The following is a 25,969-nucleotide window of genomic DNA, read 5'->3' on the forward strand; positions in this document are numbered from 1 at the left end:
CACGTCTGGGCGGGGTCCTGATGAGAGCCGGGGCCTAAGGAGGGGAGGGGTCGCCGGGCGGAGCCTGGAGCCCGGTCCCCGACGAGCCCAAACTCGTCAACTTCCTGTCGGTACTTGAAGAAGCGGGGCGGGGGCTGAGGTCCCGGAGGCGGGCGAGGTCTGGGGTGGGGCGGGGCCCATGGGAGCGGGGCCTTAGGCGCAGCTGACCGGGCTGAAGCCCTGAGCCCTGCAGAGGAAGGTCGAGATGGACCGTGTGGGGCCCCTTCTCTCCCCGCCCCCAGGCCCCCGTTCGGGGGCCGAGCCCCGGCGCGCTCGGGTCACCGCGGGAAGCCCTTGTACCCCCTGGCGCCCGGCGCCCACGTGCGGTAACCGCGGCTCCTCGAGAGCTCCCGGGATGCGGATCTGCAGTCAGGGCTGTGGCCGAATGAATGAATGCACATTTTTTAGTGGGAAGAAAGATGTTAGGATTCATGAATTAGAATAAGCACAAAGGAGGGCGAGAGGGGAGGCCGTGGAAGCCGCATTCCTCGCCTTGCCCCGGGGGCACTCCCCCGAAGGGTCGCGTCCCCTCCCTGCTCCACTGCTCGTGGGTGTTTAACCAGGGCATGTCCAGTGCCTCAAGCACCACGACCCGGGAGAAAACAGCTGAGAAGGCAGCTTTTAGAATTCTGCTCCCTATTTGACCTTTTGCTCTGTAAGCAAATCAAGTTATTTTAAAAGTCTCCATGGGTTGGCGGGGCGCAGTGGCTCACGCCTGTAATCTCAGCACTTTGGGAGGTCAAGGCGGGTGGATCACCAGGTCAGGAAATGGAGACCATCCTGACCAATATGATGAAACCCCAGCTCTACTAAAAATACAGAAGTTAGCCGGGCGTGGTCGCCTGCGCCTGTAGCTACTCAGGAGGCTGAAGCAGGAGAATCACTTGAACTCGAGGGGTGGAGGTTGCATCTGGGCGACAGAGTGAGATTCCGTCTCAAAAAAAAAGTCTCCTTTGGCAAACATTGTTTATCCAATTATTTTGAAACCACTTTTCTTTAATTTTCTTAAGGTCTTCTAACAAGCCTTTTGCACACCTGCCATGTGTTTTGTCAGGCCTTGGGGGTGAAGGTGAGAAAGTCGAGAATCCCTGGAGATAACACATCAGCAAATAGTGCGCAGGCAGAACAAGCTGTTGGAAGAGAGAGAGGCACAGAGCAGAGAAGCAACTGCACCTGGATGGTCGGGAGGGCCTCACATCAGAACGCCTAAGCAAATACAGTTTTGAAGGATAATAATTTTTTTTTAATTTCATTCACATGAATTAGAAAGAAGCAGGACATTCTAGGAAGAAGGAACCGCCCAGGCAAAAGCGACGCGTAGATTGGCATGGTCCGTTTTTGTGTTCCTCTATGAAATCAAAGAACATCTTTTTTTTTTTTTTTTGACGGAGTCTCGCTGTGTTGCCCAGGCTGGAGTGCAGTGGCACGATGCACGATTGGGGCTTACTGCAACCTCCACTTCCCGGGTTCAAGCAATTCTCCTGCCTCAGCCTCCCAAGTAGCTGGGATTACAGGTGCCTGCCACCACGCCTGGCTAACTTTTATGTATTTTTAGTAGAGACGGAGTTACACCATGTTGGCCAGGCTGGTTTTGAACTCCTGACCTCAAGTGATCCGCCTGCCTTGGCCTCCTAAAGTGCTAGGATTACAGGCATTAGCCACTGTGCCCGGCCAAAGAACATCAATTTTAAACAGTTCAGCTTTCCTAATTTTAATTTAAATTGGCCATAGCTTTCATTCCTCATTCCTACCTATTGCACTTTAAGACGGATTCTTATTTTAAAATAAAAAGACACACACAGCTGTCCCTAAAGTCCATTGATGACTGATCATCCTACCCTTGTGTAGGTATCTGAGGAAGCCCAGAGATGCCCAGGAAGGCTCTCAGGATGACCCGACAGCTGCCCCCACCTCACCCGCATATCTGGGGGTTGACCTACCGAGGGCTTACTTTTCTATGCATACCAGTTGGTCCTGTATCACAAGGACTCATCTTCCCTGAGAAGTCCTAGGTTGGAATTACCTGAGGATGTTTGCAGGATCATCCACATGACTTTCCATAGTGCCAAAACCCTCTCTCTTCCTTCCCCTTCCCCTTCCCTTCCTTCCCTCCTTCCGTCCTTCCCTCCTTCCTCTCTCTTTCCTTCTTTTCTTCCTTCTTTCTCCCTTCCTTTCTTCCTTCTTTCCTTTCTTTCCTTCTTTTTCTTTCTTTCCCTTCTTTCTTTCTTTTCTTTCCTTTTCTTCTTTTCTCTTTTTTCAGGGTCTTACTCCAACACCCAGGCTAGAGTGCAGTGGCGTGATCTTGGCTCACTGCAACCTCTGCCTCCTGGGTTCAAGCGATTCTCCTGCCTCAGCCTCCCGAGTAGCTGGAGTTACAGGCATGCACCACCATGCCCAGCTAATTTTTGAATTTTTAGAGACAAAGTTTCATCATGTTGGCCAGGCTGGTCTTGAACTCCTGACCTCAAGTGATCTGCCCAACTCGGCCTCCCAAAGTGTTGGGATTACAGGCGTGAGCCACCGCGCCTGGCTACCAAAACTATTTATTTTGACTTTTCATTGACTGGTTACTCCTGAAAATCTTTTTTATCTTAATCTCTGGCTTAAAGAAATACAGGATATTTCTTATCCTGAGCAAACACAGGATCAGAAATCAGAAGATTAGTGTATATGTGGCCTCGGTCACTTAGCTCCTTCGAAACTTAATTTTCTCTACTGAAAAAAAAAAAACAATGGGAGTGATAATTCCCATTGCAAAAGGCTTTTGTTTTGAGGATGAGATTTTAGATGAAATAATAAATGTATGCATAGCCTATTCCTGACACATGATATAAACTCAAATAAAAGTCGCTATTGCCATTATCTATTATACTCTGTAAATTAGGAATAACAAAACCATTTCTGCTTATTTCTCAGGGTCCATTCAAGAATTGTGTCCACAATATACCAGGCACTCGTCTAGACCTGCATCGTCTAATGCCCACCTCAGCCTCCCAAAGTGTTAGGATTACAGGCGTGAGCCACCGCACCCTGCCTGCATGTGGCTATTGAGATGTGCTGTATGATACACACCAGACTTTGAAGACTCAGTGTGAAAAACAAAAAGAATTTTAAGAGGGTGGGGGTCGAGGGGAGGCAGAGCATTGGAACAAACAGGTAATGTATGCAGGGCTTAAAACCTAGATAACAGGTTGATGAGTGCAGCAAACCGCCACCACACACGTTTGTCTATATAACACCTACATGTTCTGCACTTGTATCCTGGAACTTAAAGTAAAATTAGAAAAAAGTAATAATAAAAGCCAACATGGCATTCATTGCTGCCAAAAAACCAAAACACATTGTTCATTTTGTATATTGATCACAGGTTGAACTGATAATATTTTGAATACACTGGGTTAAAGAAATACATTTAAAATTAGTGGCCGGGCACAGTGGCTCACGCCTGTAACCCCAGCACTTTGGGAGGCTGAGGCAGGTGAATCACCTGAGGTCAGGAGTTCGAGACGAGCCTGGCCAACGTGGTAAAACCCCGTTTCTACTAAAAATACAAAAATCAGCTGGGTGTGGTGGTGGGTGCCTGTAATCCCAACTACTTGGGAGGCTAAGGCAGGAGAATCGCTGGAACCCGGGAGGCAGAGGTTACAGTGAGCCGAGATTGTGCCACTGCACTCCAGCCTGGGTGATAGAGTGAGACTCCATCTCAATAATAATAATAATCATAATGAAATTATTTGTTGCTGTTTTACTTTTCAAATGTGACCACCAGAAAAGTTTAAAAGGCTTGTGTGACATCATTGAACGGAGCTGTTCTAAACATGGGTACGACAATGCAGAGCTTCGGCTGCAGGACAGAGAATGAAATAATAGACCCGTAAGACAGAGAAGTGATGATCGTGACTGCTAGGGTGTTTCCAGCATAGGCCGGTGACGGGAACGAGGAGCGCGGGGATGAGAGCCGATGTGGGCGAGAGTGCGTGCAATGCGGGATCAGGCGTTGGATTCATCTCCCAGGAGTTGAAAAAGGTGGCGTTCCTGTTCTTTATTGGCATTGCTTGTGACACTGAGGACTGCCCCTCTTCCTGAAGAGGTCGGTCAGGAAAATTTTTTGTTAACTTTTATTTTAGGTTTGAGGGTCCATGTGCAGGTTTGTTTTATGAGTAAACTCGTGTCATGGGGGATTGTGTACAGATAATTTCATCACCCAGGAATAAGCCTAGTACCCGATAGGTATTTTTTCGGATCCTCTCCCTCCTCCCATCCTCCACCCTCAGGTAGGCCCCAGTGCCCACCGTTCCCCTCCTAATATCCCTGTGTTCTCACTGTGGAGCTCCCATGTGTAAGTGAGAACATGCGGTGTTTGGTTTTCTGTTTCTGCCTTAGTTTGCCTCCAGTTCTATCCATGGTGCTGCAAAGGACATGATCTCGTTCCTTTTTAGGGCTTCATGGTATTCCACGATGTATATGTATTACATTTGCTTTATCAAGTCTACTGTGGATGGGCGTTTATGTGGATTCCATGTCTTTGCTATCATGAATAGTGTTGCAGTGAACATACACCTGCATGTGTCTTTATGGCAGAACGATTTAGATTCCTCTGGGTATATACCCAGCCATGGGATTGCTGAGTTGAATGGAAGTTCTGTTTTAAGTTATTTGCAGAATCACTATGCTGCTTTCCGTAATGGTTGAACTAATTTGCACTCCCAATATTATATTGTCTGTAGCTGAGAAAGCTGAAATGTAAAGATTAAGTCACTTGCCCTCAGACATGTAGACAGGAAGTGGTACAGCCAGGACTCAAACCTGCCTCCAAAGTCCATCCTCCTAAACCTAAGTCATGGTTTTCAAAGTGTGATCCTTGGACCAGCAGCAATAGCACCACCTGGGCGCTTGTTAGACATGGAAATTCTGGGCCTTACCCTGGACCTTAGCATGGGGATCCCTGGGGGTGGAGCCCAGCGGTTTGTGTTTGGGCAGCCCCAGCTGACTCTGACGCACCATCCGGTTGGAGGCCACAGTGCGTGATGGTCCCTGCCCTGTGGCAGCTGGCCTCCCTCCTTCATTTCTGTTATTCCATCTCCTTCTTACAACAACCCTGGGAGCCCGGCAGGGCAGATATCGATTTTATTTAACAGATGAAGAAACTGAGCCTTGAGGTTTTATGACTTACCCAAAGTCATCGCATTAGTTTTGGAACTGAAACTTCAATGGCAGATCTTCTGGCTCTTAGTCTGAGGCTGTAACTAGCACCCACAAGGACTCTGGGAGCAACAAGGTCAGAGCAGGGGCTAGTGCTTCATTTCGCTGCCTCTAGTGAAGGAGGAGGGGGGTCCCAGAGCACGGCTTCTTCTCCGTTGGTATGACCCATGATAGCTAGGCGCTCACTCTGATGTGCTGATGAGATTCCGCCTTATCCCCTGCAAGCCATTTGTGCTGTGCTAGGATTAAACAGTACAGTTTGGAACCTTAGCTGCCCACACCCTGAGGGCCAATCATGCAGAACCCACAGGAAATCTCGGGGCAGAAGTAGTTTGCCATAAACGTCCATTTCCTAATTTTTTGTTGTCGTGACAGGGTCTTGCTCTGTTGCCAAGGCTGGAGTGCATTGGTGCAATCATAGCACACTGCAGCCTCAAGCTCCTGGGCTCAAGTCATCTTTCCACCTCTACCTCCAATAACTGGTACTACAGGTGTGTGCCTCCTGTATAATTAAAAAAAAAAAAAAAAAAGTTTTGAGGCCGGGCGCCGTGACTCACGCCTGTAATCCCAGCACTTTGGGAGGCTGAGGCGGGCAGATCACGAGGTCAAGAGATCAAGACCATCCTGGCCAACATAGTGAAACCCCGTCTCTACTAAAAATACAAAAAATTAGCCAGGCGTGGTGGCAGGCGCCTGTAATCTCAGTTACTTGGGAGGCTGAGGCAGGAGAATCGCTTAAACCCGGGAGGTGGAGCTTGCAGTGAGCCAAGATGGCGCCATTGCACTCCAGCCTGGGCAAAAATAGTGAAACTCCATCTCAAAAAAAAAACAAAAAAAGTTTTGAGGTTACAGGGAGCTATGATCACACTACTGCACTCCAGTCTAGACAACAGAACGAGACCCTGTCTCTGGAAAAAAAATTCTTTGTAGAGACAAAGTTTCACTATATTGCTCAGGCTGGACTCAAACTCCTGGCCTCAAGCAATCCTACTGTACTGGCCTCTCAAAGGGCTGGGATTCCAGGCGGGAGCCACTGTGCTAAGCCTCCATTTCCTGATGCAACTCCATCCATAATCGCATTCCATCCATTATTCAACAATCCCCACACCTTCACCTCCTGCCGTGACCCATGATGCCTAAGGTTGGGGAGGGAGAACTTCACTATGGTGCAGGCAATGTGGGGGTCACCTTAGCCATAGAGAACCTAAAAAGAGTGATCAAGCCTCACCTGAGGTCGGGAGTTCGAGGACAGCCTGACCAACATGTGAAACTCCGTGTCTACTAAAAATACAAAATTAGCCGGGTGTGGTGGCGTGTGCCTGTAATCCCAGCTACACGGGAGTCTGAGGCAGGAGAATCTCTTGAACCCGGGAGGCGAAGGTTGCAGTGAGCCGAGATCGCACCACTGCATTCCAGCCTAGGCAACAAGAGTGTAACTCCATCTCAAAAAAAAAAAAAAAAAAAAAATGGTGATCAAGCCGACTGAAAGTCAAAGTGAACTGAGCACTGGGAATTCTAAACACTGTCAGTGATACTCTTCCCAGAAAAAAACTCTCCTGTAATTATATGTGTATGATTCCATTTTTATGCCTAATCTTTTAATGAACATGTCTTACGTGGGAATTAATCCCAAGGGCTCCCAGCTATGCACTTGGTTCCAACACATCTTCGTTCAGCCTCAAGAGGTTGATTGGGTTCAGAAGCAGAGTGCTAGCTTCAGGCACAGTTTGATCCAACTCATGGGCACTGCAACCTCCTGCATTTAAACAGCAGGTTTGAAGTAAACCATGGTAGCCCTGTGACTATAAAGACAAACAAGGAGCACTTGCTTTACTTCACGTCATTCTATGTGATCACCTGTGCTTAAAATTTGAATCAGTGAAACAGGGCAGTGGGAACTGCAAGGTGAAATATTTCTGTTATAGTGAGGATTTTAGCTCATATATTATGTATTTTACTGAATTCGAATAATGTCTTTAAAACTGAAATTTAGCCGGGAGCAGTGGCTCACGCCTGTAATCCCAACACTTTGGGAGGCTGAGGCAGATGGATCACGAGGTCAGGAGTTTGAGACCAGCCTGGCCAATATGGTGAAAACCCGTCTCTACTAAAAATACAAAAATTAGCCGGGAGTAGTGGTGCGGGGCTGTAGTCCCAGCTACTCAGGAGGCTGAGGCAGAAGAAATGCTAGAACCTGGGGAGCCAAGATCGCGCCACTGCACTCCAGCCTGGGCAACAGAGTAAGGCTGTCTCAAAAAAAATTAAATACATAAATAAATATATAAAATAAAATTGAAATTTATTTTTTTTTGGCCAGGTACATTGGCTCATGCTTTGGGAGGTCAACAGAGGAGGATTACTCGAGGCCAGGAGTTTGAGACCAGCCTGGGCAACATATGAGACCCTGTCTCTACAAAAAAATTTTAAACCTAGCCAAGCATGCCTGTGGTCCTAACTTCTTGGGAGGCTGAGGTGGGAGGATTGCTTAAGCCTGGGAGGCTAAGGCTGCGGTGAGCCGTGATTGCACTACTGTACTCCAGCCCGGGCAACAGAGTGAGACCTTGTCTCAAAAAAAAAAAAAAAAAAAAAGAAAAGAAAAAAGAAAAAAAGGAAAGAAATGTATTGCTTTTTAAAAGTATAATTGTTAGTTGTTTTGTTTTGTTTTGTTTTTGAGATGGAGTTTCACGCTCATCACCCAGACTGGCATGCTGTGGCGTGATCTCCGCTCACTGCAGCCTCCACCTCCCGTGTTCTAGCGATTCTCCTGCCTCAGTCTCCCCAGTAGCTGGGATTACAAGCACCCGCCACCATGCCCAGCTAATTATTGTATTTTTAGTAGAGGGGGGTTTCGTCATGTTGGCCAGGCTGGTCTCTAATTCCTGAGCTCAGGTGATCTACCTGAGGCCTCCCAAAGTGCTGGGAGTGCAGGCGTGAGCCACCATGCTTTGCCAATTTTTGGTTTTAAACCCAAAGAATAATTAGGAAAATGACGATTATTCCTATTACATGATTATAATTGAAAATACTTTTGTTGAATGGATACAGGTGCTGAAATAGTGCATTCTCGGTGTCAAACGGATGCTTGGAATGGATGGATAGATTGGATACCTGGTCCCTCCAAATCTCATGTTGAAATCTGACTCCCGGTGTTGGTGGTGGAGCCTATCTTCGAGTCTTGGGGTCATGTGCCTCTTGGTGCCATCCTCTTGTCCCCTCGGGAAGGAGTGAGTTCTTGCTCTGTTAGTTTTTGCCAGAGCTGATGTTGAAATGAGCCTGGCACCTCCAACACTCCTCTCTTCCTTCCTCTCTTGCCATCTGATGCCAGCTCCCCTTCCCCTTCTGCCATGAGTGGAAGCCCCCTGAGGGACTCACCGGAAGCAAATGCTGACGTCATACTTCTTGTACAGCCTGCAGAACCTTGAGCCAAATAAACCTCTTTTCTTCATAAGTTACCTAGCCTCGAGTATTCCTTTATAGCAATACACACAGGCTCGGACAGAACGCAGAACGCCACTGCTGCCTCCCCAACCCCTGTGAGTCCTTCCACGTACGCACCCCCCTCGCAATCTGCTCACTGTGGGAGGACTCTCCAGTTTACCCACTGAGACTGAATAGCAGTAGACATGCCCCCTTGTGCCCGAGGAATGACTGGTTGGTACATTACTGTGCTAACGGCAATTTAATTGCAGTCTTTCAGGGACAAGGAATTTTTGTGTTTTACCCCAGTAAATGACAGGCCCTAAAGTAAACTGTGAAGAAGGGCAATGCCAGCAAAAGTTGAGGCCTGGCGTTCTGTTCAGTAAGGCTTTGTGCGGTGATTTACCCGCTCCAAACCTGAGTTTCCTCGCTGGCAAAATGGGGATAAAGTTCCTGGTGCACAAATGCCACAGAATTGCTATGGAGGTCAAGTGGCGTTGTCGATGCGACACCCTGGAGAACTAAATGATGAAGACAAAGGTGTGTGTGGGAACCGTTTTCACCCAGTCCTCTCCTGCTCGCCACCTCTCTCTGAGCTGGGACGTTCACATGCATTGACTTTGGATTCCAGCTCTATGTTTGCTGGTTGTGTGCATCTGGTGCGTTGCTCCAATTCTGTTCTCTCCTGTGAAAAAATGGAGATAATTGGCCAGGCACGGTGGCTCACTCCTGTAATCCCAGCACTATGGGAGGCCAAGGCAGACAGATCGTCTGAGGTCAGGAGTTTGAGACCAGTCTGGCCGGCCGGGCGCGGTGGCTCAAGCCTGTAATCCCAGCACTTTGGGAGGCCGAGACGGGCGGATCACGAGGTCAGGAGATCGAGACCATCCTGGCTAACACAGTGAAACCCCATCTCTACTAAAAATACAAAAAACTAGCCGCGCGAGGTGGCGGGCGCCTGTAGTCCCAGCTACTCGGGAGGCTGAGGCAGGAGAATGGCGTGAACCCGGGAGGCGGAGCTTGCAGTGAGCTGAGATCCAGCCACTGCAGTCCAGCCCGGGCTACAGAGCAAAACTCTGTCTCAAAAAAAAAAAAGAGACCAGTCTGGCCAACCTGGTGAAACCCTGTCTCTACTAAAAATACAAAAGTTATCAGGGCATGTAGAGGATACATATTTTGTAACAATTAATGGTAAGAACAGTATTTCTTTTGATGAGATATATCAAAGATAAGCAAATTATCAATTTATGATAAAAATCAAGAGTGTGAATATTTCTATATTTTATATATTAATATATGAGCAATGACCTTCCATATACTCACAGGTCGCCCATGTCTAGAGACAGTTTACTGCCATACAGGAAAAGTGGCCTTGCCTTTACAGAGCAAGCCCGTGACCTTGCTTCAGTTAAGCGTGTGCTAAGCCAGGAGTTCACCCTCATTACAGCCTTGCACATTCATCTCGCATCGGTCCACGGATGATAATAATAATAAAGGCTCCGCCAGCTGTAAGTGGAAGGGAGAGAAAGGACCTTCTGTTAAATGCAATCCATTAATTCTTGATCAAGCAGACAGGTCCATAAATTCATCTCACATGCAAGGACTCATTAGTAACTTTCCTTTTGTCACTCCGTTACTAAGATTCGGAGGGGAAGAATGACTTAGAAGCCTGTGGCCTCCCTCACCTATCTGACCTCTAGGCTTTCTGCAGCACAGAGGTTAGACATTGCAGGCACAGGATCCTACATAATAGAGAATAAATTATATATATAATAAATATATATTTAATAAAGAATATATATTTTAACAGGTAAACAGATCTTGGCTTTTTAACTGCCACCCTCCAAACCCCCAACAGTATTCTGTCCTGGGCCAACTATCCAGGGTCTCTTGGTCCCTCCAGGATGACACTGTATTGTAGGTACTGTGATGAGTTGCCTTGGCACTGGAAGGAATCTTTCTTCCTCAATGCTACATCTATCACTTCCTCTCTGTGGCTATTTGGTTTGTTGCTACTCGAAGTATGGTTCCTGGACCAGTATCATCAGCATTGCCTGTGAGCTAATTAGAAATGCAACATATTGGATGGAGCTGCTGTGGACTGAATGTGTGTGTCCCCCCAAACGGCATATGTTAAATCCTAACCCCCAAAGTGATGGTCTTTGGGAGGTGATGAGGTCGTGAGAGCGGAGTCCCATGATGGCATGAGTGCCCTCATGAAGGAGGCTCCTGGAGAGCTCCCTCAGCCCTTCTGCCACATGAGGACACAGCGAGAAGACGCTGTGAACAATGAAACGGTTCCTCTTCAGACACAGCATTTTCTGCCACCTTGATCTTGGACTTTCAGTCTCCAGAGGGTGACAGCGTCTGTTGTTCACAAGCCACTCTGTCTGTGGCACTCTCCATAGCAGCCCAGATGGACTGAGACAGCACCCATCCCCACCAAGTCCACAACTGCGGAATCAGTGTCTGCGTCCCACCGCGATCCCTGGGTGATCTGCTGTTTGTTCACTGAAGTTGGAGACATACTGATTCTTAGAGATCATTTAACTCATGGATTTAATCCTCTCATTAACAGAAGACTAAGTTGAGGATTTGAAAGGTTAGATGATTGATCCAATTATAGTTATGCTTGTTCTATAAAAATAATATTCAGAGATAGCAGGACCTTAAGAATAATTTGTTTGGAAAAGTGCCCTCTAATTAAAAAAATCTGTGGTGGGGGGTGGGGAAGACCAAATCTCAATAGAAAAATAGTTAAATACCTACAGTCCCAGCTACTCGGGAGGCTGAGGTGGGAGGATTGATTGAGCCCGGGAGGTTGACGCTGCAGCGAGGTACGAATGCGCCACTCGTACGTGGCGCATGGAGTTCGTGGAGGTACGAACTCCAGCCTGGGTGACAGTGAGAGACTGTCTCAAAAAAAGAAAAAGAAAAATGAGGGCAACTCATTTCTCCAGGATTCCTCTCTGCAGCAGTGAGGTCTTCTCTTTCTTTTGCCTATTAAAATTCTGCTCTCAACTGAAAAAAAGAAAAAAAGAAAAGAAAAGAAAAGAAAAATGGTTAAAATATGAGCAGAAAAAAATCACACAAAAACGTATTAAATGCTTTACAATGGTCCTTGAACATATGAAACACATGGAAATATGCCAACTTCACTCTGAATTAGAGAATGCAAATTAAATTACACTGCAGTCTCATTTTTCACCTGTCAGACAGACACAAATTAAAAAGTATGATGACACATTCTGTTGGGAATGCTGTGGGAAAACAAGAATTCCCACATGACGCACAACGCTTTTCCGAGAGAAGGTGGCAGTGCGTAACAAAATTACCTATGGCTTTACCTTCCGAGGCTGAGATCCCACTTCTAGAAATTTATCCCGAAGGGGCTGCTCCAAAAGCATCCTAACGCATATGCGCGAGTTTGTTTGTGGGGCATTGTTTAAAATTACAAAATGTTAGTTACGACTCGGGTGCAGTCCAAGTGTCTCCACAGAACACGGGCAGGGTGAGAGTGGCCTAACTGCCCAGTGCAGAGCGATGTCACGGTAAAAAATGCATGGGGGAGGTCTCCTGAGCTGACACCGGGGGATTGCCAGGAAATATGTTTAGGGGAACACAAAATGCAAAAATCAAATGCGCTTTTGTGTAAGAATGAAGGGGAAGTAAGAAAATATACATTCAAGCAAAAAGAAACTCAGGAGGGATGAACCAGAAAGCAAGGTTGGGTGGAGGAGGGAAGGCAGAGGCCGGTGCAGTGTGGCCTTCTCGAGGGAGTGACCTCCTTAGATGGCTTTTGACTTTCAGAAGCAAGAGTGTTTCACATAGTCAAAAGTCAACAAGGGCTGGGCACGGTGGCTCACGCCTGTAATCCCAGCACTTTGGGATGCCAGGGTGGGCAGGTCACATGAGGTCAGGAGTTGGAGACCAGCCTGGCCAACATGGAGAAATCCTGTCTCTACTAAAAATACAAAAATTAGCCAGGGGTGGTGGCACATGCCTGTAATCCCAGCTACTCGGGAAGCTGAGGCAGGAGAATTGCTTGAACCTGGGAGGCAGAGGCTGCAGTGAGCCGAGATAACAAGGATGGGCGAGAAAACCAAAATGGAGTAAAAACTTAATTCAACAAATATATCTGGATTTCAAATGAATCATGCCCACACAGGGCAGGGGATGGGAGGTGCCTTGAAGTAATTGTAGTAAGTCAGGTCAACCTTAGTCATATGATTTTGACTGTGTCAGGTGAAAGACACAGAGAACCCCCAGTACGAACTGCAGAGGGTGAGTCCCCAGTACTGAACAACAGAAGGTGAGTGTGTTCCCAGTACTGCAATGCAGAGGGTGTGTTTTCACAGCATACAGTTAGCAACACTGAAGCTCCCTGTTGTGCATTCCAGGACTGAGCAAGGAAACACATTGTGGAAATGGGTGGGAGTCCGATTCTCGCTGTTGGAGGAGGAATTTATAAATATGGGAAGAAGGAAAGTGAGACCACGCACTGGGTGCTGGAGAACCGGGGCTATCAGACTGAACGCATGATTGCTTTCTATTGTTTTAAATGTAACAAAACAAAAACCAAAAACCAAAACACCCACCTTGACTGAGCTAAAATTTATATACCATAAAATTCACCCCTGGGTCAGGCGAGGTGGCACATGACTGTAATCCCAGCACTGAGGCAGGCTGAGGTGGGCAAATGGCTTGAGCCCAGGAGTTCAAGACCAGCCTGGCCTGTGAGACCCCGTTTCTACCAAAAAATACAAAAACTAGCTGGGCACAGTGGTGGGTGCACGCCTGTAGTTCCAGCTACTGGGGAAGCTGAGGTGGGAGAATTGCTTGAGCCCAGTAGGTTGAGGCTGCAGCAAGCTGTGATCATATCACTGCACTCCAGCCTGGGTGACAGAGTGAGACCCTGTCTCAAAACAAAACAAAACAAAACAAAACAACAAAACACCCCTGTGTGTGTAAGTTCAATGGCTCTCAGTAAAGCCACAGAGCTGTGCAGTCACCCCCACCACACGGCTCGGAACACCTCCACCATCCCCCAAATGTTCCCTCTCCTGGGTACCATCGCTCCACCGCGGGCCCCGGGGACTTCTCTGCTGCTTTCCCTTACGTATTCGGCTTTTCTACATTTCCTGGAGGGAAATCATCGTAGGTAGAATCACACAGTATGAGGTCGTCCGTGTCTGGTTTCTTTCACTTTGTATAATGTTTAGGAGGTTCGTGCTGATGTAACTCATATTAGTAGCTTGTCTGTCTTTGTTGCTGAATAGTATTCCTTTGTATGGCTGTACCACACTCGTTTGTTTATTGATCCATTGACAGACATTTGGGTTTGTCCCTATTTTTGGCTATTATGAGTAATGATGCTATAAACATTCACATACATGTTTTGTGTGAACATACATTTTAATTTCTCTTAGCCAGATATATAGGAATAGATTATATAATATCCTATTGGCTTTAGGAAGTTGGAATGATTAGCGTGAAGGTAGTGAATATGCGTGTGTATCCACAGTCTTCTGAGAAGCTGGGCTCTACATTTATGTTTTCTCTAATAAGAATAAGAATACTAGTGATATACATACATAAATTCTGAATTCAGGCCGGGCCTGGTGGCTCATGTCTGTAATCCCAGCACTTGGCGAGGCCAAGGCAGGTGGATCGTCCGAGGTTAGGAGTTCAAGACTGGCCTGGCCAGTGTGGCAAAACCCTGTCTCTACTAAAAATACAAAAAAGAGAAAAAAAAATTAGTGGGCCTGGTAGCGGGCACCTGTAGTCCCAGCTACCTGCGAGGCTCAGGCAGGAGAATTGCTTGAACCTGGGAGGTGGAGATTGCAGTGAGCCAAGATTACACCACTGCACTCCAGCCTGGGCAACAGAGCAAGACTCTGTCTCTAAATAAATAAATAAATAAATATAAATTATGAGCTGTGACTCGTAAGTCAGAAGATGATTTGGGGCACAATTCAAGGCTTTGTGTTCATGAATTCTTTGCTAATTATGTGAAATTCTAATGTACTTGATTCCTTGAGCCTTCTGCAGGAAAATAAAAAATTTTGGCTGGTACTGGGTAAAAAGAGAAAAGTGGTCTCTGACTTCCAGCAGCCGCGTGGAATACTAGCTGGCCTTGGTGTTGTGACAGCTGGCCTAGCACCCCGGCAGTCCTGGTTTTCCTGTTGAACATAAATGATTTAAGAGAACGTCAAGGCCGGGCGCAGTGGCTCAGGCCTGTAATCCCAGCACTTTGTATAATGCTTTACTTTGTATAATGTTTTCAAGGTTCATGCTGATGTAACTTATATTAGCAGCTTGTATATCTTTATTGCTGAATAGCATTCCATCGTATGGCTGTCCTACACTTGTTTGGTACTGAGGCTGAGGTGGGTGGATCACGAGGTCAGGAGTTAGAGACCAGCCTGGCCAACATAGTGAAACACTGTCTCTATCAAAAATACAAAAAACTGCCAGGCGCGGTGGCTCAAGCCTGTAATCCCAGCACTTTGGGAGGCCGAGTCGGGCGGATCACGAGGTCAGGAGATCGAGACCATCCTGGCTAACACGGTGAAACCCCGTCTCTACTAAAAAATACAAAAAACTAGCCGGGCGAGGTGGCGGGCGCCTGTAGTCCCAGCTACTCGGGAGGCTGAGGCAGGAGAATGGCGTGAACCCGGGAGGCGGAGCTTGCAGTGAGCTGAGATCCGGCCACTGCACTCCAGCCTGGGCAAGAGAGCGAGACTCTGTCTCAAAAAAAAAAAAAAAAAACTTAGCCAGGCATGGTGGTGGGTACCTATAATTCCAGCTACTCGGGGAGACTGAGGCAGGAGAATCTCTCGAACCTGGGAGGTGGAGGTTGCAGTGAGCTGAGATGGCGCCACTGCACTCCAGCCTGGGCGACAGTGCGAGACTCCATCTTAAAAAAAAAAAAAAAAAAGGCCAAAATCAGATAAGGCTACATTAACCCATGACTGACGAAGACAAAAACAAAAACAAGACCACTGCAAAATCATGTCTGAATCCAGGCAAAATATGAACACTGACGAGGCCACAAAAACACCAAACGTCCAACTCCCCTGGTTAGCAGGAGTGACGGCTGCTTCCTTAGCAACTGCAGCTGAGGACTGGCGCTCGTCTGCTCTCACTATAAATGAAACTTAAGACACCCAACCACAGAATTACTCCAGCTTTGTGACAGCATCCAATGCTAAGCAAAGCCCCCCTTTCTCAAGCCCTCCCCCAAATTCCCGACACAAAACCGAATCCTATTCGTGTTTCCTAACACCTCCTTAGCAGAGGCCCCACAGTTGCTCAGGGTGCGTGTCTTCCTCCCTACAGTGAGTAGCTTGCTCAATTCCAGCAACTGGAGTTTGGAATTATCAAGATCAAAAACATCAGGCGAATCATTTGGCTGGCACACTGCAGATCTTGGTAAGACCATGTATGTTAGACTGGAAAGGAACATCGTATAGTATAAAGTGAAAGACAACTTACAGCTTACATGAACATCAAGAAAACTATAAAGCTTGAAAGATCAAAACAGGAGTTAGGATATTTAGAGATTTTTATGAATATGTGAAACACCTGAGTTCTGATCATCCTAGAAATGTAAAAGCAGGAGGCAGTGAGCAGTTCAGTTAGCAGTTATTTCTGTGCGATTATGTACTGGGTTATTGTGGATGGACAACTCCAGATGGTAGCTAAATGAGTCCATTTAAATAATTTTGGAGATTGAGCTGCTGAGTTTTTCCATCATTGAAAGGTAGACTAGCACCTTCTCTCTTTTATTCGCTGAAAGCCATCTGCTTTCGTAAACTTAACCCTCAAACTGAATACGAGCTGAAACTCTTGACCCAAACTATCAGAAAACCAACAGACAGCAGAGTGAGAGATGATGAGTAAACTGCGGAAAATGCATACAGACTGCAGATCTCACTAGAAATCTTTGAATTTTATTAAGTAATTGTATGGGTTATATTAATGTTGAATTGTTAGGCTGCATGTGGTGACTCACGCCTGTAATCCCAGCACTTTGGGAGGCTGAGGTGGGTGGATAGCTTGAGCTTAGGAGTTCGAGACCAGCCTGGGCAACAGGGTGAAACCCCCCTCCACAAAAAATACAAAAAATTAGCTGGGCCTCATGGCATACACCTGTAATCCCAGGTACTTGGGAGGCTGGGATGGGAGGATCGCCTGAGCCTGGGGAGGCTGAGGCCACAGTGAGCAGTAATCATGCCACTGCCCTCCAGCCTGGGCAACAGAGCAAGACCCTGTCTCAAAAAAATATATATATATATATATTGATTTTTTGTTTTTTGAGATAAAGTCTCACTCTGTTGCCCAGGCTGGAGTGCAGTGGTGCCATCCCGGCTCACTGCAACCTCTGCCTCCCAGGTTCAAGCAATTCTCATGCCTCAGCTTCCCAAGTAGCTGGGATTACAGGCGTCCACCACCAGGTGTGGCTAATTTTTCTATTTATAGTAGAGATAGGGCTTCACTATGTTGGCCAGGCTGATTTCCTGACCTCAAGTGATTTACCCACCCTGGGTGGGGTGGATGATCCCAAAGTGCTGGGATTACAGGTGTGAGCCACTGAGGCCTGCCTGAATACAGGTGTGAGCCACTGCAGCCTGCCTGAATTGTTATTTTGAATGTATTCTCTCATAGTGTCAGATAAAGTAAAAGTAATTGTATTTTTGTGTTTAGGAATCAAGGTTTTTATTACAGGAGAAAAGGAGATGCTATGATAGAATCGAGGATTTCAGAAGGAATCGTTCTGTTAGAAGTGGATCGAGAATGTCAATGTGAACTTGTATCTTTTATGAAAACATTATTTTAAATGCATCTTTTTAAGCTCTGTCCGCTGAAATGGCTTACAAGGATCCCCATGATGCTTCCTGCTGCCAAAATTCTGGTCTCCAATACTATTTTTCAAAAAAAAAAAAAAAACTATCAGCATTTTTAGAAGAAAAGGCTCATTATATGTCTCAGGCAGAAAATTACAAGAGGAGCCTGGAATATCTTGTGCCAGAAAACAAGATGTTCAGACATTCATGGAGATGACAAGACTCGGCTGCTTATCTAAGAGGGGCCCCTCCTGGTCACAACTGAGACAATTTGAGGATCAAAGGAGAAATATTGGCTGAGATTGATTGATGTATAGCAAATCTGCAATGTCACATGTCCATAATGATACATAAAAGAGTTAACAAAGTGTTCTAAAAGTAAGTGGATTGGATAGATGATATTTCTGTTCCTTGTCAATTATGTTGGTATTATCGACTCACTTATTGCTTGGTTAAATAATAAAGAAGCTAGTACTAGTAAAACTAGTAAAAAAAAATATATAATGTAACGATTAGTAGGCATTTCCTAACATAAAATTAGTAGAATCATCCTCTAAGTTGTGATTATGATCCTGAAACTACCTATTAAAAATACATGTGCAACCTTTACCACTTCTATCAGGTTCTAAGTTTTAAAAATCACATTTCTTAGGATCTCATGAGGCTCAAAGCTAAAGAGTTAGGAAAAGCATTTACGTATATTAACAGCACATTAACAGGCTAAGAAGAAAAACTCACATAATCATATTAGTTCGCAGAAACAATGCATTTGACATACTCCAACGTCCATTCATGATTTAAAAAAACCCCCTCAGAAATAGGAATAGAGGGAACTTCCTGAATTCGATTAAAAATATCTGCAAAAAACCTAGAGCTAATATACTTAATGGTGAAAGACTGAATCTGTTTTCCCCTAAGATGGGGAACAAGGCACGGATGTCCTTGCTCACCACTCCTATTCAACAAAGGACTGGAAACCAGAAATAACTTTAATTTTTTTTCTCAATTGACAGGTTCACAGAGAAAGAGCTTTACTGGATGAACTTTTAGATTACTACTTTTATAGAGCAGCAGAGATAAAAGCCAGGCTGAAAAGTGCATGTGGAGTAAGGATATGGACCTAGTTCGACGAGGGGCCTCAGAATGACCACCCAGATGAGACTGTAGACGCAGCTGTAGTTTCCTTTCTATTTGGAAGAAATTTCAAGTTATCCTTAATTTTCCAAGGAGATAGTCACTTGCCTTTTAAAAAACATTATTAGAGAAGCATGGGGCGGGAGCATACCGAGCATTAAAAATGTGAGATGAATACCATCTCTGCTTAGTAAAGGTGGTTGGGAATCCTGAGAGGGCACCTAGTGTAATGTTTCTGCATTTTTCACAGTGCCTGGCCCACGGCTGAAAGTAACTCTTGCCTGACATTTGACAGAAGAGGAAACTGAAGCTCAGATTAAATTACCTGTCCACAGCGGGATCATTCCGGCACGAGTTTCTCCCTGTCTGGAATGCTCTTCCCCAGGCGATAGACCCTGTGGCTCTTCCGTGTCTCAGTTTAACGCCATTCCGTTCCAGGATTCCGGACTTCTTAAAGCATAAATAATCCCTCCCCAACCTCTCATTTTACTGTTATGTAAGTTATTACAATATGTCATTATATAGTCATACTGTTTATGTAATGTCTTCTCCACTAAACTGTAAGCTCCATGAGGGCAAGAGTTCAGTCTGTTCTACTTAATAATTAGCACCTAGTACAGTACTAGCATAGAGCGAAGGCCTCATAATTTTTTAAAATTTATTTTTAGACAGGGTCTTGGTCTGTCGCCCAGGCTGGAGCGCAGTGGTGCAACCTCCACTCACTGCAGCCTCGACCTCTCAGCTCCAGCAATCCTCCCGCCTCGGCCTCCGGAGTAGCTGGGACTGCAAGCGCGTGACACCATGACCGGCTAATTTATTTATTTATTTTGGTGGACATGGGGTCTCGCCATGTTGCCCAAGCTGGTTCCTGAGCTCAAGTGATCCTCCTGCATCGGCCTCCCAAAGTGCTGGGATTACAGGCGGGAGCCTCAGCGCCCAGCCAAGTTAGCCTTTTTTAATCGTCCTGTCTCCGGAGGTTGCCGAAGTTGGTTTTCTTCGGCCTCCTTCTCTCGTCCAGGCCCAGGGCTGGGACGAGGCCAGTTCCCGCCGCAACCTGCATTGAAGATAGGAATCTTGGGAGCCGGCACCGGAACGCTCGGAAACGGCACCAAAGTACGAATCCTAGGGCGGAAAAGCGTTACCAAGACACTCGTCCCCGGAGCCGCTTCCTGGGACTGTCTAGCCTTCTACCGCTTCTCAGTGATGTTCCGGTTTCCGCCCTTCTCCTCGCGCTGTTTACGCCTCTTCCCTTCCGCCGCAAGAGTTTGACGTGCTCTCGCGAGATTTGGGCCTCTTCCTAAGCCGGCGCTCGGCGAGGTAGGTTGCCGGTCTGTTCTTGGGCCGAACTTTTCTTCTTGTGTTGAGGAAAACGCCTTTTGGAGTCAGGCCCTGGAGCGGCGGGCCTTGCTCACCGGGTGGGGATACAGCCGATTACCCGCCCTGTGTCCTCCGATGGCTTCTGCGGGGCGAGCGGGGCCTGGCCGGGGGGTGCGGGCGGGAGGGCGAGCCGGCGGCGCCTGCAGTCCGGCCGCGTAACGCTGACCGCTGTGCCTTCAGTTCTCCCAGGAGAAGGCCATGTTCAGTTCAAGCGCCAAGATCGTGAAGCCCAATGGCGAGAAGCCGGACGAGTTCGAGTCCGGCATCTCCCAGGTGAGAGGGTTTCCTTGGGGTCTGGGGCGGGTGGAGGCGCCCCGCCTGGGAGGGAAGGCGGTCGCGTGTGTGCTGGGCCCGGGCTGCTGGGACGCGCGCTGAGGGTCGGCCCTGTTGTTCGTTGCTTCTCAGGCTCTTCTGGAGCTGGAGATGAACTCGGACCTCAAGGCTCAGCTCAGGGAGCTGAATATTACGGCGGCCAAGGTGAGCCGGCGCCCCTCGGCTGGGAGGGAGGTGCGGCGCGTCTCAGCGCGCAGTGCCTGGGAGGGTAGTTAGGTGACCCGGGTTACGGTTGAGGGTGACTTGCCGCCTGGCTGCCTAACCTGAACTCAGGTTCCGGCGTGGTGTTTGCCAGTGGTACCGCCCAGGTGCGGGAGAGGGGTTGCAGGTACTCTGCAGTTGAAGCTGTCCACGTGCGGGCGGTGGAGAAACGTGGAGTAGGGAGGGCCTGGGCCGGTTTCGGACCTTGCTTGCCCTTACTTAGTAATAAATACAGCGAAGAGCTATGGGGAGCTCCCAGGATGCGGGCTTCTCTACACTTAGCCCGGATGCGGGGTGCAGAAGTGGCAGTGATTGGCCTCCTTGGCCTGGACAGTCTCCCTTCCTGGAATAAGGAAATGTGAATGTTGGAGAGAGATGTGAACGTCTCCGAAGGTTGCATATGTCATTAACTCAAAACTAGTATTAGTTTGTAGTGCAGCTATTGTGTTAGTGATAAGGTGGGCTTAGTCTCTAATTTGACCACAACGTTTACTTTTTTGCTTTCCGAAGCAATTAACAAATGGATTTTTTTTTTCTTTAGGAAATTGAAGTTGGTGGTGGTCGGAAAGCTATCATAATCTTTGTTCCTGTTCCTCAACTGAAATCTTTCCAGAAAATCCAAGTCCGGCTAGTACGCGAATTGGAGAAAAAGTTCAGTGGGAAGCATGTTGTCTTTATCGCTCAGGTATCTGTTCTGTTGCAGCACGTTTTTGTTTGTGAATTTTGCTAAAATTGCTTGTATTTAGACCGCATTGGTAGTTGGAGTCATGAAAACAATCCTTTTAGGGATCCAACTGGGCAGAAAGATAACAGTACAGGCGGAGCGTGGTGGCTCACGCCTGTAATCCCAGCACTGGGAGGTGGAAGTGGAGGTGGAGGTGGGTGAATCACTTTAGTGACCTGCCTGGGCAACATGGTGAGACCCTGTCTACAAAAAATAGAAAAATAAGAAGTTTTTAAAAGAAAGACAAAGTGCACTCTTTAGGAGCCGAAACAAATTCTGTGAAGTGACAGACTGCTTGCTGTGTTTTGAGTTACGAAAATGATTTCCCATATTTAAAATTCTGCAAGTCTAGTGGGTTGCTTACAGGGATGGTCAAACTAAGAAATCTGTTACAGTTTGGATCTGGCATTGGTGCAAACTGAAGTCTTTGGGGAATGAAGTGCCAGGATTGATCAGGAATAAAAGTAGTAGTCTGAGTCAGTAGGCATGGGGAAAGGCATGTCTGGGAGGTTTTTTCCCCACTGGCATATTAGAGGCTGGATTCTGAATGAGTTATTCAAGAATCAGGAGGTAACTCCATAGAACGGTTTCCTCAGGGTCTGAGTTGTTTAGCTTTCTTGAACTTTGAACTTACCATGCCATTCTTCTTGCTTTTAAAGCAGTATGACAGTTTTAGCTTTTTGTCAATTTAAGGTCTTTTTTCATTTTGTTGCATGATAATTTTTACCTTACAGAGGAGAATTCTGCCTAAGCCAACTCGAAAAAGCCGTACAAAAAATAAACAGAAGCGTCCCAGGAGGTGAGTATTTTAGTAGTTCAGAAATGTGTGTACTCCTCTTACTAACAACTCTTAATTTGTGTAAGTTATAGCTTATAAAAACAGATTTTCAAGTGGGAACTTTTGCGTAGCAGTATTTGCTTTCCTCTATAGTTGCACATGGTATGTTTTAGAATTCTAGATGTAAAGCATACATGTATTCGCATAGCCATTGTACATCTAGTAGGTCAGTGCTGTCACAAGATGAGATGATTTCCTCCGATTTTGTGTGCACAGGATAGGAATGATGAGATGGAAATCATTAATTCTGTGTGATAAAGCCTGCTAGACATAGTTGACCTGAACTTGGATTTATCTTTGATTTTTATTTTTGCTGTGGATTGGAAGTAAAAAATGTAGGTGGATTTGGGTGATAACATCACAGGTTAAAATATCATTGCAGCTGATGCTGGTGGAAAATGATTTATGCACTTGATTGACTTACAGGTTATCTGGCATAAACTGAAATATTGGTAGTTGTCTTCTTAAACTAGATCTTTTGGTATTTTGTTAGTCTCTGATTAGTACGTTGTTCTACAAATGTGAACTATTAAATCCCTGCGGAGTTTTACCTAGAGATGAGTTTAAGAAAAAAAAATTCTAGTTATGCCTGTACCCTGTGAAATGTATAGTTTGTATTGTTATCCTTAGTGGATGAGAAAACTGATTCAAGGCTGGGATAATTTGCTCACTATAGCTAATACTAGTAATCCTAAGAATTTTTTTTTTTTTTTTGGTGACAGAGTGTTGCTCCGTCACCCAGGCTGGAATGCAGTGGCCGGATCTCAGCTCACTGCAAGCTCCACCTCCCGGGTTCCCACCATTCTCCTGCCTCAGTCTCCCGAGTAGCTGGGACTACAGGCGCCCACCACCAAACCCGGCTAATTTTTTGTATTAGAGACAGGGTTTCACCATGTTAGCCAGGGTGGTCTTGATCTCCTGACCTCGTGATCCACTTGCCTCGGCCTCCCAAAGTGCTGGGATTACAGGTGTGAGCCACCGTGGGCAGCGTTTTCTTTTGTTTTTTTAAACTCAGCCTTGTTTTGAAAACCACTAGGAAATAGTGTTGGGAATCTAGCAGTGTGTTATGTTGAACTGTGGTATGTGGAAAGGTAGGTGCCAGGTTTTCCAGAACTTGAATTCTATGGCTTAGTACTTTGAAAAACTTTTATGGACAGAGCAGCATAAGAATTTAAGATTTTTTTTTTCCTAAATCATGACACTTAAAGAGGGTTTTGGAAACTCAGTTCTGAGAACCTGAGTTAGGAAACGAGTATAAAAACAGTCGCTTTGCTTTCTACACAGCCAAAGGACTGTCTCTCAAACCCATAGCTTTAATTCTCCTCAGTACAAATGTCTGTTTTCCAAATTTTCTCAAGACAGTGGCTTCAGTGTTTCTAGTGGGACCTAGTCTGTTGAAAGGCTTCCCTCCTCCACACTAAGTCTAGCTAGTAGGTCATAGTGATTCCACTTTTCCAATCCGGCTTCCTGCTGTCAGATTGATTTTCCCTATTCAGTAGAGCTGTCTTTGTCTAACTCAGGTTAAATGCTGAAATTGATACAGTTTTGGGGTATAGCAAGGTTTTTCCTCTGAAGCGCTCCAGTCCCTGTGGTTTGTGATGATTGAGTTGTTCCTTTGCTCCCCATTTTAAAAGTTTGTAGATAACTTTGGAATCTAATTTCCATATTTGGGTGCTTTCCTAGTATTGAAAGAATATGCTTAATTAATGAGTCGCAGTGAACAATCCATTTGTCTTGATTTGCTTTCTGAAAGGTGATGAGGGTTTTGGGAAATGGACTTTCTTCAAGTTTTTGCCCTTTGTGGCTGTGAAATATTAAGATGTTGGGAGTAAAATTGAGAGCCACCAGACGATGTTAACTGTGTATATGGGCGCTGCCACATAGGAAATCCAAATGAGTAGACTATAGTGTCATTGTTAGTTACAGTGGGGTGAGACCTAGACAGATAGCCGTATACAAGGCAGCTCCATAAATGCCGAAACAAAGAACCGTCTCTTGACTTACCTGATGTCTCATGGTACATGGTAGCTGCCCCAAAAGCTTGCAATTAATTGAAACTTCTCATTTGTTGGGTGGCAGGTAGGTAGGTTTTGAACTTGATAGTGATATGCAGATGAGGAGCAAGATTCCACTGGCAGTTTTCATGATGCTAATGGGTTAGAAATCGAAGACCCACATGTGCGGGGAGGGGCAGCTATCCTAGAGCTGGTGATAGAACAGTGCCTGGGGGTGGAAGATTGCCTAATTTGATCCTAGAGAATAAGGAGTTTGGATAATATCTTGGAGGTCTAGGAGAGCTCTTGAAGGGTCTTTTATGTAAATTATGTGATCATATCAATTTTTTAGAAAGATTATCTTGACATTGGAAGGGGGTGGTTTTGGAGATGAGCAAGAGTGTTAAGGTTATTGTAGTGAATTAGTTGAGAAATGATACAAGTGAAAATACAGATGTATAAAAGACATCACTACATTCACATTCCCTAGAGATGGTCACTTATTGCCTTGGTGAGTTTGTAGTTTACCCCAGAGTAACATTTAAAATTGATTGAGCTTTTGAAATAAGTCAATAAGCTATTACCGTATTCTAGGTAGGCAAAGGCTTTAATTTGGTACGTGAAATGTAACAAGCTTGTTTGAAAATGAGTGTTAATTTGACTTGAGGAACCTGGGTTTTACATTTTCATTTTGACTTGAGGTGCCTTCTGGAGTTGAGAGGGCAGCATTCTGTGTTGCTTACCTTTTTAACTATTCTTTTAGCCGTACTCTGACAGCTGTGCATGATGCCATCCTTGAGGACTTGGTCTTCCCAAGTGAAATTGTGGGCAAGAGAATCCGCGTGAAACTAGATGGCAGCCGGCTCATAAAGGTTCATTTGGACAAAGCACAGCAGAACAATGTGGAACACAAGGTAATAGGTCGACATTTATCATGGACAGGTTCAGCTACAGTGAGAGTAGATTTTAGAGTAACCAGTCTCCATGTGCCACCAGAGCAATGACTGTAGTAAACTCAGGACTAGTTCTTTTACGCGCACTTCAGCCTGCTCTACTTTGGATTCTGTGTCACGTTTTAAATGGAGAATTTAAAGAATTGAACACTTGAAATTCTCTGTACCTTTTGGAAGTAGGCTCATTCTGTGGTCTGACTTTTAGTTAGGCTGTATATTCTTGGTGAGTTAGGTGTGGATGGTGATAGATCAGTGTCTTGGGGGGACATAACCATGTGGGTGACTGGTGGGGTCCCCTGGTGGCTTCCCGGTGCATTGGTGTAGAGTCCTGTCCCACAACATTGGAGAGGAGCTTGTCCCTGGTTATAAGACTTCTACGGACATGTCGTGCGTATTCCTTATCTTCTGAGTACTTAGTTGCTGAGGAGAAAGACCATACAGGGCACAATTTCATGAAACTTAGGTTTTAAGCTGAGTGTGTATTTCAGAGTTTTGTGATGAATTCTTTTTTTTCTTGTAGGTTGAAACTTTTTCTGGTGTCTATAAGAAGCTCACAGGCAAGGATGTTAATTTTGAATTCCCAGAGTTTCAATTGTAAACAAAAGTGACTAAATAAAATATATATTCACAGTACTCTGTTTCAGTTATGTTTTTCAAAATTCCAGATTCATGGATGCGCAGCTGTCTCCACTATCAGTGGCGTCCTGTGTTGGTCTGGAGGGTTTCAGCAGGAGGGGTGTGTGTGCGCCAGCAAGCTTGATGCCTGTGAGGCTTCGCTTGTGTTCAAGGGTACAAGTGTCATCACATGATGCTGCAGAAATAGCTGAATATTAGCACTTTTGCATGGTTCAAACTAAAAATATACCTGGTACTTTTTTTTATTGTGATATATGTAAAATTTACCATAG

At 45.9% G+C, this 25,969-nt stretch overlaps 1 protein-coding gene and 2 long non-coding RNA genes across 10 annotated transcripts; 2 read left to right on the forward strand and 1 right to left on the reverse strand.

The window, feature by feature from the left end:
• LOC103220916 (uncharacterized) lies at window positions 1-8,683 on the forward strand. Of its 7 annotated transcripts, XR_012095180.1 has the most exons (4): window positions 61-110; window positions 1,050-1,108; window positions 2,956-4,065; window positions 8,287-8,683. It is a non-coding gene; the product is annotated as an uncharacterized lncRNA (long non-coding RNA). The 7 variants fall into 7 exon arrangements; XR_012095178.1 differs by lacking the exon at window positions 1,050-1,108 and having other exon boundaries at window positions 1-110; XR_012095179.1 differs by lacking the exon at window positions 61-110 and having other exon boundaries at window positions 141-1,108.
• Window positions 8,467-19,826, reverse strand: LOC103220914 (uncharacterized). 2 transcript variants are annotated; one of them, XR_492795.3, is made up of 4 exons: window positions 18,967-19,826; window positions 11,424-11,679; window positions 9,982-10,164; window positions 8,467-9,343 (listed from the first exon to the last, which is right to left on the reverse strand). It is a non-coding gene; the product is annotated as an uncharacterized lncRNA (long non-coding RNA). The 2 variants fall into 2 exon arrangements; XR_005243225.2 differs by having other exon boundaries at window positions 9,982-11,679.
• On the forward strand, window positions 19,824-25,694 carry RPS7 (ribosomal protein S7). The gene is made up of 7 exons (XM_007971606.3): window positions 19,824-19,958; window positions 20,199-20,291; window positions 20,424-20,495; window positions 21,094-21,237; window positions 22,011-22,075; window positions 24,872-25,022; window positions 25,582-25,694. Exons 2-7 carry the CDS (start codon window positions 20,217-20,219, stop codon window positions 25,657-25,659), a joined length of 585 nt encoding a protein of 194 aa, XP_007969797.1. The 5' UTR covers window positions 19,824-19,958; window positions 20,199-20,216; the 3' UTR covers window positions 25,660-25,694.
• The last annotated feature ends 275 nt before the right edge of the window (window positions 25,695-25,969 follow it).

Source organism: Chlorocebus sabaeus, chromosome 14 (genome assembly GCF_047675955.1).
Source record: "Chlorocebus sabaeus isolate Y175 chromosome 14, mChlSab1.0.hap1, whole genome shotgun sequence".
NCBI lineage: Eukaryota > Metazoa > Chordata > Mammalia > Primates > Cercopithecidae > Chlorocebus > Chlorocebus sabaeus.